This window comes from Bos indicus x Bos taurus, chromosome 11 (genome assembly GCF_003369695.1).
Source record: "Bos indicus x Bos taurus breed Angus x Brahman F1 hybrid chromosome 11, Bos_hybrid_MaternalHap_v2.0, whole genome shotgun sequence".
NCBI lineage: Eukaryota > Metazoa > Chordata > Mammalia > Artiodactyla > Bovidae > Bos > Bos indicus x Bos taurus.
This window is the reverse complement of record NC_040086.1, coordinates 43,614,697-43,629,339: the sequence shown is the minus strand read 5'-3', so window position 1 is coordinate 43,629,339 and position 14,643 is coordinate 43,614,697. Positions and strand designations below refer to the sequence as shown.

Below are 14,643 nucleotides of genomic sequence, written 5' to 3'. Positions count from 1 at the left end.
CAACTAACACCTGACATAGCCACGTACATAACAAGGAAGTGTTGGCAAGGGTGTAGAAAAAAGGGATCCCTTGTGCATTGTTCATGGGACGTACATCGGTACAGCAACCAGGGAAAACACCACGGAGATTCCTCAACGTGTGAAAAAAAAGAACTACCATATCATCCAGCAATTTCACTCTAGGTAATTACCTGAAGAAAATAAAAACATTAATGTGAAAAGTTCTATGCAACCCTATGCTCACTGAAGCATTATTCACAGTTGCCAAGATAAGGAAGCAACGTAAGTGTCCACTGACATGCAAATAGATAAAGAATATGTGGTGTGTGTGTATGTGCGTGTGTGCGCACATGCACGCACTTTGTGGTTCAGTTGTGTCCGACTCTTTGCGACCCTCTGGACTCTAGCCCACCAGCCTATTCTGTCCATGGGATTTCTTCTCATGCAGGAAATACTGGAGTGGGTTGCCATTTCCTTCTCCAGGGGATCTTCCTGACCCATGGATCAAACCCACATCTACTGTGTCTCCTGCACTGCAGGTAGATTCTTTACCCAATGAGCCACTGGATAAGTCTCATATATACATGTGTGTGTGTGTGTGTGTGGGTGTGGGTGTGTACACACAATGGAATATTATTCAGCCATAGAAAAGAATGACATCATGCCATTTGTCACAACATGGATGGACATACAAGGTATTATGCTAAGTGTAACAAGACAAAGACAATCTCTTGGATCTCACTTATATGTGGAATGTAATAAACAAAACAAAACAGACAACTGATAGATACAAAGAACACCCTGGTGGTTGCCCAAGGGGAGGGGGAAATAAGTGAAGTGGATTAAGAGGTTCAAACTTCCAGTTATAAAATAAATAAGTCACAGGGATGTAACACAGTGTTCCCCAATCTTTTTGGCACCATAGATGTTGTGGAAAACAATTTTTCCACAGATCAGGAGTGTGGGGGATAGTTTCAGGATGATTCAAGCATATTACATTTGTTGTGCACTTTATTCCTAATTTAATGCTGCCACTGATCTGATAGAAGGTATTAGTATTAGTTCATGGCCCAGAGGCTGGGGATCCCTGATGTAATATACAGCTTAAGGAACATAGTCAATTACGCTGTAATAATTTTGCATGGTGAAAGATGGCTACTAGACTTATCATGGTGATTTATTCATCATGTATTTAAAAGTCAATCACTGTTTTGTACACCTGAAACTAACAAAATACTGTATGTCAATTCTACTTCAATTTAAAAAAGAAAAAAAAAGAAAAAGGGGGAAAAAAGAATTCTTCCCCAGGGGCTTCAAAAGGAGCACAGTCCTACCAATACCTTGAACTGAGCCTTCTAGCCTCAACAACTGAGAGAGAATAAACGTTGTTTTAAGCCATCAAGTTTGTGGTAATTTGTTACCACAAATACATATGGAACGAAACTAATACATATGGTATAAAAAATTACTACCTTTGTGATTTTAACAGCTTTCCTCATCTGCTGCTGCTCCCAAATATCTTGAGTTTTTTCATCTTGACTATCATCACTTGTTTCTTCATTTCTAGTTGCTAGAAAAAAAAAGTTGAAGTATAAATATTCCATATTTTTCCATTCTAATTAAAGTAAAGTGAAAAGTTGCAGTTGTGTCAACTCTTTGCAACACCATGGACTGTAACCTGCCAGGCTCCTCTGTCCATGGAATTCTCCAAGCAAGAATACTGGAGTGGGTTCCCTTTTCCAGGGGATCTTCCAACCCAGGGATCAAACCCTGGATTGGATTGTAGGCAGATTCCTTACTGTCTGAGCCATTCTAATAGGAGCAGCAATCAGCAATTCAGGAGCTTATAAGTGGCTTAGCAGTACTTTTTATGTGTTAAATTCTTCTTCCCAATACCTAATTCTGGGAGGAAGGCACTATCAGTATCCTCTCTCTATAAACAAAGAAATTTAGATAGCAGGAGGTTATATAACATAGTCCTATATCAAAGGACTGTGTTGAAACCAGGCCTTGATTCGAGTAATTTGACTTCAAAATCTGCACTTATCATCACACTGTCTCACTGAAAACACGGTGGTCTCACTTATGAAAAAGCTTGGGAAAAAATGAAACACTTGGTTTCATCAGTTCAGTTCAGTTCAGTTGCTCAGTCGTGTCTGACTCTGCGACCCCATGAATTGCAGCACGCCAGGCCTCCCTGTCCATCACCAACTCCCGGAATTCACTCAAACTCACATCCATCGAGTCGGTGATGCCATCCAGCCATCTCATCCTCTGTTGTCCCCTTCTCCTCCTGCCCTCAATCCCTCCCAGCATCAGAGTCTTTTCCAATGAGTCAACTCTTTGCATGAGGTGGCCAAAGTACTGGAGTTTCAGCTTTAGCATCATTCCTTCCAAAGAACACCTAGGACTGACCTCCTTTAGAATGGACTGGTTGTATCTCCTTGCAGTCCAAGGGATTCTCAAGAGTCTTCTCCAACATCAGAGATTCTCAGTTATGCCTGAGAATCTAAATATGTATCAAAAATAATTTCTGGGTTAATAGGAACCAAAATACCATTCAGAAATGGTATTATCTGAAGTGACAAAAATCTGGTAAAATATTCCTCTTAATAAATGAAAAATGTGAAAATATTCTTTGAGACCTAATGATTGTTGGTTGAGGAAAACTTTTTACTAGAGCAGGGAAGATTTTAATATATGACACCTAAAATCCCTATAGATGCTTCCATGTTAAAAAATCTTATAAAGGTGACAATGGAAATCTTCAATATCAAAAATATTTTATCAAAAACTCTACAAATTTTTTAATCTGTCAAGAATGATCAAGTGGAGATCAGATAACAGTAAGCATTATTGCACCCTTTGATAATATTTTGATACAGACATGTAAAATATTTTAGAAGCCATGATGTCAGTGATATTGGTATAAAACATTTTAGAATAGGAGAAGCTACATTATGTTTTTATGGATATACTTACCATAATATATTCTACTTAAAAATGCCTTAATATTCAAATACTATAAATAAATTAAATACGTACTTGTTTCTTCAGCCATTCTTTGTCTAAGTGTTTGAGGCTTTGGGGTAAATGGCATTATATCTTTAAAATCATCAGGCTCACTTTCAGAATCTTCACTGTTTTTCTTCATACCAGAGTTGGTGAAGGTATGTTTTACATCCAAAGAAATATAGTCTTCTTGGGCCCTGGCCAATTTGCATTTTCTGTAGGTTGCTTGCATAACAGCTGCATCAGGGATATTTACTGAAAGGAACAAAGAGGAGGACATTGAAAACAAAATACCAAAAGAAAGAAATATTCCTCATAATTAAAGGAAAAAAGCACCATTTTTCCAATTTTTTCATTATTTTGATATAACTAAAAGATTCAAAATCTGCATCAATAATGGAAGATATTTCGGCAGAGGTTAAATATAACATAAAGAAATGAAGCAAATCTCGAAGCATCAGAAAATAAACTGAAACAACTCCAATTAATCTTTTATGTTTCTTATTCATCACATGTTGTTGCTGACTTTTTGTTGAGGGCTAGCTACTTCTCCTTTCCAGAAATTCTGAGATTACCCAGGTAGGGATGTGGAGAGGACTGAGCATGGAGTTACTCGTGGAGTGTGGAGAGCAGAATGACGGGTGGGAGAGCCGTCTGACATAAAGTACAAGGGACAGCCTACTGTGACCTGCCCCTAGACACTGGGCATCCAGGCACACAGGGAGTGAGAGACTGAAACCCAGTACACACTCAGATCAGGCTCAAGGGCCTGCGGTAATCCTCACATAAACAAATATAAGTGAAAAAGTATAAAAAAAATAATCAGGTTATTTACCAGGATTAAAATATTTAAAGGACATCTTTTAATAAAACCTTATTTTACTTTTTATTTTATTCATTACAAACTTTATTGATATCGACTCTTTCAACTCAAAACAAGTTTCTTCATGCATGAGCTAAGTTATCTCTACACTCAGGAAACAAATGGTTTCCTAAGGTAAACAAAATGGAAAGGGAAATAATCATTTCTAATACTTCAAAATATTAACAGGAATACCAAGTCACTGAGTAAAATTTTCTAACTTTTCTCACAAATTAGTCCAAATTCTTTGAGAAATAAAAGGATCGTATAACTGGAGATATAGAAATATTCTATTTTTTAATAAATTATTTTAATTGGAGGATAACTGCTTTACAACACTGTGATGGTTTTCGCCATACATCAACATGAATCAGCCATGGGTATACATGTGTCCCCCCCATCCAGAAGCCCCTTGCCTTATCCCTCTGGGTTCTCCCAGAGTACTGGCTTTGGGTACTCTGTTTCATGCATTGAACTTGCAGTGGTCATCTGTTTTACATAGGATAATATACATGTTTCAATATCATTCTCTCAAATCATCCCACCCTCGCCTTCTCCCACTTAGTCTAAAAGTCTCTTCTTTATATCTGTGTCTTTTTTGCTGCCTTGAATATAGGATTGTCATTAACTGTCATCCCAAATTCCATACATATGTGCTGATATACAGTATTTGTGTTTCTCCTTCTGACTTACTTCATTTTGTATAACAGGCTCCGGTTTCATCCACCTCATTAGAATTGACTCAAATGTGTTCCTTTTTATAGCTGAGAAATATTCCATTGTACCACAACTTACTTATCCATTCATTTGCCAATCGACATCTAGGTTGCTTCCATGTCCTAGTTATTGTGCTAGTTAATGTCCTAGTTCATCGCAGTAATAGTGCTGCAATGAACATTGGGGTACAATGTGTCTCTTTAAATTCTGGTTTCCTTGGTGTGTATGCCCAGCAATGGGACTGCTAGGTTGTATGGCAGTTCTATTCCCAGGTTTTTAAGGAATCTTCACACTGTTCTCCATAGTGGCTATATGAGTTTGCATTCCCACCAACAGTGTAAGAGAGTTCCCTTTTCTCCACACCCTCTCCAGCATTTATTGTTTGTAAACTTTTTGATGACAGCCATTCTGAAAGGCATGAGATGACACCTCATTGTGGTTTTGATTTGCATTTCTCTAATAATGAGTGATGTTGAACATCTTTTCATATGTTTACCTGCCATCTGTAGAGTCCTTGAACTACAAGGAGATCAAATGAGTCAATCCTAAAGGAAATCAGTGCTGAATATACATTGGAAGGACTGATGCTGAAGCTCCAATACTTTGGGCATGTGATGCAAAGAAGTGACTAATGGAAAAAGACCCCGAGGCTGGGAAAGATTGAAGGCAGGAGAAGAAGGGGATGACAGAGGATGAGATGGTTGGATGGCATCACCAACTCACTGGACATGAATCTGAGCAAGCTCCAGGAGTTGGTGATGGACAGGGAAGCTTGGCGTGCTACGGTCCATGGGGTCGCAAAGCATTGGACATGACTGAGTGATTGAACTGAACTGATGTCTTCTTTGGTGAAAAGTCTGTTTAGTTCTTTTGCTCACTTTTTTGATTGGGTTGCTTGTTTTTCTGGTATTGAGCTGCATGAGCTGCTTATGTATTTTGGAGATGAATTCTTTGTCAGTTGTTTCATTTGCTATTATTTTCTCCCATTCTGAAGGCTATCTTTTCAACTTGCTTATAGTTTCCTTCATTGTGCAAAAGCTTTTAAGTTTAATTAGTCCCATTTATTTTTGTTTTTATTTCCATTACTCTGGGAGGTGGGTCATAGAGGATCTTGCTGTGATTTATGTCAGAGTGTTTTGTCTATGTTTTCCTCTACGAGTTTTATAGTTTCTGGTCTTAAATTTAGATCTTTAATCCATTTTGAGTTTATTTTTGTGTATGGTGTTAGAAAGTATTCTAGTTTCATTCTTCTACAAGTGGTTGACCAGTTTTCCCAGCACCACGTATTGAAGAGACTATCTTTTCTCCATTGTATATTTTTGCCTCCTTCATCAAAGACAAGGTGTCCATAAGTGCGTGGATTTATATCTGGGCTTTCTATTTTGTTCCACTGATCTATATTTTTTTCTTTGTGCCAGTCCATACTCTCTTGATGACTGTAGCTTTGTGGTATAGTCTGAAGTCAGGGAGGTTGATTGCTCCAGTTTCATTCTTCCTTCTCAAGATTGCTTTGGCTATTCAAGGTTTTTTGTGTTTCCATACATTGTGAGATTATTTGTTCTAGTTCTGTGAAAAATACCATTGGTAGTTTGATGAGATTGCATTGAATCTATAGATTGCTTTGGGTAGTATACTCATTTTCACTATATTGATTCTTCCAATCCATGAACATGGTATGTTTTTCAATCTATCTGTGTAATCTTTGATTTCTTTCATCAGTGTTTTATAGTTTTCTATATACAGGTGTTTTGTTTCTGTAGGTAAATTTATTCCTAAGTATTTTATTCTTTTCAATGCAATGGTGAATGGGATTGTTTCTTCAATTTCTCTTCCTGATTTTTCATTGTTGGTGTATAGGAATGCGAGGGATTTCTGTGTATTAATTTTATATCCTTCAACATTACTATATTCATTGATTAGTTCTAGTAATTTTCTGGTGGCATCTTTAGGGTTTTCTATGTAGAGGATCATGTCATCTGCAAACAGTGAGAGTTTCACTTCTTTTCCAATCTGGATTCCTTTTATTTCTTTTTCTTCTGATTGCTGTGACTAGGCCTTCCAAAACTATGTCAAATAGTAGTGATGAGAGTGGGCACCATTGTCTTGTTCCTGATTTTACAGGAAATACTTTCAACTTTTCACCATTGAGGATAATGTTTGCTGTGGGTTTGTTGTATATGGCTTTTATTATATTGAGGCATGTTCCTTCTATACCTGCTTTCTGGAGAGTTTTCATCATAAATGGATACTGAATTTTGTCAAAGGCTTTTTCTCCATCTATTGACATAATCATATGGTTTTTATCTTTCAATCTGTTAATATGGTATAACACATTGATTGATTTGTGAATATTGAAGAATCCTGGCATCCCTGGAATAAAACCCACTTGGTCATGATGAAAAACACTCTAATTTTTAAAACAGAGAAACAGTTCTTAGAAATTACAGAATATACTTGACACCAGAACTAAGAAGATCATGAAGTGGTTGTTTAATTATGAAGCAGTCAGTGGTGAACACTAGAAACCAACATGCTCATTAAAAACAAGGAGAAGCAAATCAAGTGACTTACTTGACTAGAATTTTTTGTAAAATAGTACCAGGAAAATGATGCAGGTGTCTCTTCAACTTCTCAAAACACTCAGGATAATGTTAGCATTTCCTGACGTTGGCTACACATTAGAACCACCTGGAAAGGTTGATAATCTGATAACTAGGCTCCCATCAAAAATATGGGATCTAAATTCAGTTGATCTGAGGCAAAGTTGAGCAACAGTATGTTTTACAGCTCCCTCAGTTCAGTCACTCAGTTGTGTCCGACTCTTTGTGACCAGACTCTTTGCAACATGAACTGCAGCACGTCAGGCTTCCCTGTCCATCAGCAACTCCTGGAGCTTGCTCAAACTCATGTTCATCAAGTCAGTGATGCCATCCAATCATCTCATCCTCTGTCATCCCCTTCTCCTCCTGCCTTCAAACTGCCCCAATCTTTAGAGTTCCCAGGGAATTTTAATGTGCTACCAGGCTTCAGCAATACGTGAACTGTGAACTTCCAGATGTTCAAGCTGGTTTTAGAAAAGGCAGAGGAACCAGAGACCAAATTGCCCACATTTGCTGGATCACTGAAAAAGCAACAGAGTCTCAGAAAAATATCTATTTCTGTTTTATTGACTATGCCAAAGCCTTTGACTGTGTGGATCACAATAAACTGTGGAAAATTTTGAAACAGATGGGAATACCAGACCACCTGACCTGCCTCTTGAGAAACCTATATGCAGGTCAGGAAGCAACAGTTAGAACTGGACATGGAACAACAGACTGGTTCCAAATAGGAAAAGGAGTATGTCAAGGCTGTATATTGTCACCCTGCTCATTTAACTTATATGCAGAGTATATCATGAGAAACGCTGGGCTGGAGGAAGCACAAGCTGGAATCAAGACTGCCGGGAAAAATATCAATAACCTCAGATATGCAAATGACACCACCCTTATGGCAGAAAGTGAAGAGGAACTAAAGAGCCTCTTGATGAAAGTGAAAGAGGAGAGTGAAAAAGTTGGCTTAAAGCTCAACATTAAGAAAACTAAGATCATGGCATCCAGTCCCATCATTTCATGGCAAATAGATTGGGAAACAGTGGAAACAGTGGCTGACTTTATTTTGGGGGGCTCCAAAATCACTGCAGATGGTGACTGCAGCCATGAAATTAAAAGATGCTTACTCCTTGGAAGGAAAGGAGTTACCTAGACAGCATATAAAAAGCAGAGACATTACTTTGTCAACAAAGGTCCACCCAGTCAAGGCTATGGTTTTTCCAGTGGTCATGTATGGATGTGAGAGTTGGACTATAAAGAAAGCTGAGCGCAAAAGAACCGATGTTTTTGAATTGTGGTATTGGAGAAGACTCTTGAGAGTTCCTTGGACTGCAAGGAGATCCAACCAGTCCATCCTAAAGGAAATCAGTCCTGGGTGTTCATTGGAAGAACTGATGTTGAAGCTGAAACTCCAATATTTTGGCCATCTTATGCGAAGAGCTGACTCATTTGAAAAGACTCTGATGTTGGGATAGATTGAAGGCAGGAGGAAAAGGGGACGACAGAGGATGAGATAGTTGAATGGCATCACTGACTCAATGGACATGAGTTTGGGTAAACTCTGGGAGTTGGTGATGAACAGGGAGGCCCGGCGTGCTGCGGTTCATGTGGTCTCAAAGAGTCAGACATGACTGAGTGACTGAACTGAACTGAACCAGGGTTATGATGATACACTTAGGTTCAAGTGCATGAATACAGAAACAAAAACACTTGAACTGGAAGTGATTCACCTATCAGTCTCTCCCCCGGTGGCTCCGATGGTAAAGAATCTGCATGCAATGCAGGAGACCAGGGTTTGATCCCTGGGTTAGGAAGATTCCCTTGGAGAAGAAAATGGCAACCCACTCCAGTATTCTTGCCTGGAGAACCCCATGGACAGAGAAGCCTGGCAGGTTACAGTCCATGGAATTGCAAAGAGGTAAACACGACTGAGTGACTAACACTTTCACCTACCGGTGACTTGATGGGGTTTAATCAATAAATCACAAGCAGTGGACTAAATAGTCAGAAAACTAGTGTTACATAAAGCTAATCCTCTCTCAAGCTACAATAAAGAAATAAAAGCTCAAGGAAGACTCTTCCATCCTGTCCTGTCTATAACTAACACCTAGCTCAAGGGTTCCCACATAGCAGATGCTGTTCAGACATAAGATGAATTAATAATGTTAGTATATTGCTTTATAATAATAAAAACATATTTTTACAGATTTATAACTCATAAATAATTTTCATATATATCATCTGACCTAAAAAGTAGTGGTTAGGAGGGTGATCAAGATGGCAGAGTAGGAGCTCATCTCTCCCCACAAACACATCAAATACACATCTACAAGTGGAACAATTCTCACAGAAAACCAACTGGAAACTAGAAAATCTACACAACCAAAGCTGCAAGAAAGATCTCCCTGTAACTGGGTAGGAGAGGAAGAAAAGGGGGCATTATGACAAGACCCATGTTCTTGGGAGAGACATATAAGAGAGAAGGTCCACACTGTCAGACTCTTGTCTGGGGAGTACCCCTGCCAGCTGAGAAATCTGTTGGGACAGAGAGAGGGGCTGGAGAAGCCTAGACTTTATTTGAGTGCAGGCATGCTGACTTGCTAACAGTAAGGGTGAAAAGGAACTAGTTGCTGATGGCTGCTCCCCCACTGTTCTTCCCAAGCCTCACCTTACTTCCCAATCAGAAGCACGCACCAAGTAGGGCCACAAATACAAATACGCTAAGTGCAAATAGAACATGGGAGAGAACACCAGTTACTTCTGTGGAGACAGTCTTGAGGGTCTGGGCTGTAGTCCTGGCTGAATCACATAGCCCATTGTTAATGTACACATGGAAGGGGTGGCTTCTGTATCATCTGAGCCACCAGAGAAGCTCCTGAATACCCTATCTGGCAAGATTATCATTTAGAATAGAAGATAAAGAATTTCTCAGACAAGTAAAAACTATAAGAATTCAGTATTACTAAACCTACCCTAAAAGAAATATTGAAATGTCTCTAAATAAGAGAGAAACAAGAATCTATAGGAAAGGGAAAATCACAATGGGATGCCAAATACATAAGAGGATTGCTGCTGCTGCTAGGTCGCTTCAGTCGTATCCGACTCTGTGCGACCCCAGAGACGGCAGCCCACCAGGCTCCCCAGTCCCTGGGATTCGCCAGGCAAGAACACTGGAGTGGATTGCCATTTCCTTCTCCAATCGTGAAAGTGAAAAGTGAAAGTAAAGTCGCTCAGTCGCGGCCAACTCTCAGCAACCCCGTGGACTGCAGCCTACCAGGCTCCTCCATCCATGGATTGTCCAGGCAAGAGTGGGTTGCCATTGCCTTCTCCATAAGAGGATTGAAGATCACTTAAATAATCTATGTACTTCATAGATTAAAAAATATTCTTGTAAAAGCAATTATAACTACAATGAACAGCAAAAGAATAAGCATGAAGATGTAAAATATGAGATCAAAATTTTAAATGTGGGGGAAGGAACTATAAAAATGTAAATTTTTTACAACATATTTGACTTGTATGCCTATCACTTTAAAGCAAGTTGATATAGTTATGGGTCAACATATCAATATTTGAACCCCACAGTAATCACAAATTAAAAACACAGAATAGATTCATAAAAACTAAAAAAGGAAGGAACTCAAGCAAAATACAAAAGAAAACATCACACCACAAAAGGAAAAACAAAAAGAAGAAACAGAAAACAAGTACAAAAACAACTGGAAAACAAGGTTTAAGATGGCAACAAATACATACTACCAGTAATTTTACTTTCAAAGTCAATGGACTAAATGCTCCAAATAAAGAGTGGCAGGCTGCATAAAAAAACAAGAACCTAAAATACACTATCTGTCAGAGACTCACTTCAGCGTGCAGAACACACACAGATAGAAAATGAGGAGATGGAAAAAGATATGCAAATGATGAGAAAGTGGTAGTAGCAATACTCATATCAGACAAAACAGACTTTAAAATAAAGGCTATAAAGAAAGACAAAGGGCACTGTGTAATTATAAAGAAATCAATACTAGAAGAGGATTTACACTCATTAACATATATACACCCTATCTAGGATCACCTAAACATATAAAGCAAATACTATTAGGTTGGTACAAAAGTTAACTGAGCAGTTTTGGATCATGAATTTTAAATCATTATAACTAGGCTCAAACATATCTTTATTAAACAAAATAGGCACCTGTCTCAGTCAACACATTTTTGCCAATCAGAAATACGTTTATTTATTCCTGTAGTATAGAAATCCATGCTTTGGGATTCAGTAAGCTCTGGGAAAGCATTTTCTGCCTCCTGCTGGGTGTGGAAGCATTTTTCCTGCAAAAAGTTGTTGAGATGCTTGAAGAAGTGGTAGTCAGTTGGTGAGAGGTCAGATCAATATGGCAGATGAGGCAAAATTTTGTAGCCCAATTTGTTCAACTTTTGAAGTATCGATTATGCATTGTAGTCAGGAGTTTTCATGGAGAAGAACTGGGCCCATTCTGTTGACCAATGTCAGCTGCAGGCACTGCAGCTTTTTAGTTCAGCTTACAATTTGCTGAGCATACTTCTCAGATGTAATGGTTTCGCTGGGACTCAGAAAGCCAGAGTGGTCAAACGGAGAGCAGACCACCAAACAATGACCATGACCTTTTTTTGATGCAAGTTTGACTTTGGGAAGTGCTCTGGAGCTTCTTCTCAGTCCAACCCACTGAGCTGGTCACTACCAGTTTTTTTTTTTTTTATAAAATCCACTTTATGTTGCACATCACAGTCTGAGAAATGGTTTGCTGTTGTTATGCAGAATAAGAGAAAATGACACTTCAAAACGAGGCACCCACTTATCGAGCTTTTTCACCTTTCCAATTTGCTTCAAATGCCAAACGACTATAGAATGGTCGACACTGAGTTCTTCTGCAACTTCCTGTGTAGCTGTTACAAGGATCAGCTTCGATGATTGCTGTCAATTGGTCGTTGTCAACTTCTAATGGCTGGGGACTACACTCCTGATCTTAAAGGCTCTTGTCTCCTTCGCAAAACTTCTTGAACCACCACTGCACTGTATGTTTGTTAGCAGTTCCTCAGCCAAATGCACTACTGATTTCACAAGTTGCTTTATGACCCATTTTGAACTTGTTTAAAAAAATCACTCAAATTTGCTTTTTGTCTATAAGCATCATTTCTATAGTCTAAAATAAATATAAAATAAACAGCAAGCAGTAAATCATTAGCAAAAAAAACACAAAGCAAGAAATGTGCAATAAAATGGTGTGTAACATAACCACATTTATTTCAGAATGTATTCCAATATCAAATGGCCAAGTTCAACAGTGTAAAAACCAGTTACTTTTCTGCCAACCTAATGACAGATGTAAAGTTACAAACTGACAGGAACACATAACAGTAAGAGACTTTAATACCCCACTGACATCAGTGGACAATCCAGTAAGGTGACAGGTGAACTAAAAGAAAAGAATTCACATCAAAAAAATCTCTAGGGAAAAAAAGTAGAAATCAACCAGAGAAAGAAAAAATGGGAAATGATCAAACACATGCAGACTAAACTACATGCTACTAAAAATCCCATGGGTCAACAATGAACTAAAAGTCAGAAATACCTCGAAACAAATGACAATGAAAACACAACCACATGAAATTGATGGGATACAGAAAAAGTAGTTCTGGGGGAGTGGGGGCAGGGCGTTCATAGTGATGTCATCTTCCCTCAAGAAACAAGAAAAATCTCAAATAAACAACCTAACCTAACACCTAAAAAAATTAGAAAAAGAAAAAACAAAACCCAAAGTCAGCAGATGGAGAAGGAAATGGCAACCCACTCCAGTGTTCTTGCCTGGAGAATCCCACGGATAGACAGGAGCCTGGTGGGCTACAGTCCACAGAGTCACAAAGAGTCGGACATGACTTAGAGACTAAACAACAAAATCAGCAGAAAAAAGGAAATAAGAAAGATTAGAGAGGATATAGATAAAACAGAAATCAAAAGAACAATAAAAAGATCAATAAAAACCAAGAGGTGGCCTTTTTGAAAAGATAAACAAAATTGACAAACCTCTAGCCAGGTTCACCAAGAACAGAGAGGAACCAAATCAACAAAATAAGAAATGAAAGAGGAGAAATAACACTGATACGGCAGAAATACAAAAGATCATAACAGAATACTAGGAACAATATGCCAACAAATTCAACAACCAAGAAGGAATGAACAAGTTTCTAAAACATTACAGCCTGCCAAAACTGAATAAAAAAGATATAGATATTCTGAACAGACCAATCACTAGAAGTGAAACACAATCAGTAATTAAAAGAAAAAAAAAAACTCCATATAAACAAAAACCCAGGACCTGACAGCTTTATTAGGAAATTGTACCAAACATACAATGAGGAACTTAAACTTATCCTTCTCAAACTCTTCTTAAAGACTGAAGAGAAGGGAACACTCCCAAATTCATTCTATGAAGGCCACCATCACCCTGATACCAAAACCAGACAAAGACACAACCAAAAAAAAAGAAAATTACAGTGCAACATCTTTGATAAATATAGATACAAAAGTCCTCAGCAAAATATTAGCAAATCAAACCCAACAATACATAAAAAAGATTATACACCACGATCAGGTTAGATTCATCCTAGAGTGACAAGGATAGTTCAATATCTGCAAATAAATTAGTGTCATACACAACACTGGCAAAAGGAAAGTAAAAAATCACATGATTATCTCAAAAGATGCAAAAAAAGCATTCAACAAACTTCAGTATCCTTTCATGATAAAAAACTCTCACCAAAGTGTGTATGGAGGGAATGTATCTCAATATAATAAAATCTATTTATGACAAACCCATAGTCTACAATATACTCAACGATGAAAAGAATGTCTTTTCACTAAGTTCTGAATAAGAAAAGGATGTCCATTCTTATCATCTTTTTTTTTCTTAGTCAGTACACATCCGGAATTTATTCTAATACATTGTGAAGAACTTGGGTCAAAGAAGAAAAACATATTACCATCTCATAAAATAATCACAAAAGATTTAATCCTGCTTATATTTAAAGAAATGTAATAATTCTACACAACAGTGCTCTGTGTACTTGCCTGACTCCAAAGACCAAGCTTTTACATTCTATCATCTTACCTCTAGTAAGCAACGTAAAACCACTGCTGAAGGTGGTGACTACGACTATATGTTCTATAGTTCTTGCTCAAATGCTTAGTCATGTCTGAGTCCTTGTGACCTATGGACTATAACTTGGCAGGCTCCTCTGTCCATGAGAGTCTCCCAGCAAGAAAACTACAGTGGAGTGCCATTTCCTTCTCCAGGGGATCTCCCCAACCCAGGAATCGAACCTGTGTATCTTACATCTCCGGCACTGGTAGGTGAAGTCTTTACCACTAGCGCCACCTGGGAAGCCCCAAAGGAGAAAAACATCTCATAAAATAATCATAAG

General features: G+C 38.2%; 1 protein-coding gene across 9 annotated transcripts in view; it reads right to left on the bottom strand.

The window, feature by feature from the left end:
• The window catches only part of GCFC2 (GC-rich sequence DNA-binding factor 2), an 81,220-nt gene that overhangs the window by 55,349 nt on the left and 11,228 nt on the right, over positions 1-14,643 (bottom strand). For all 9 annotated transcript variants that reach the window (XR_003513368.1, XR_003513366.1, XR_003513367.1 and 6 more), the window contains exons 3-4: positions 3,046-3,267; positions 1,473-1,570 (exon numbers count right to left, since the gene is read on the bottom strand). Coding sequence is in view for 5 of the 9 variants with exons in the window: in XM_027555395.1 (XP_027411196.1) it covers positions 1,473-1,570; positions 3,046-3,267 (320 nt within the window). In the remaining 4 variants the exon portion in view is untranslated. The remainder of the gene's footprint in view (positions 1-1,472; positions 1,571-3,045; positions 3,268-14,643) is intronic.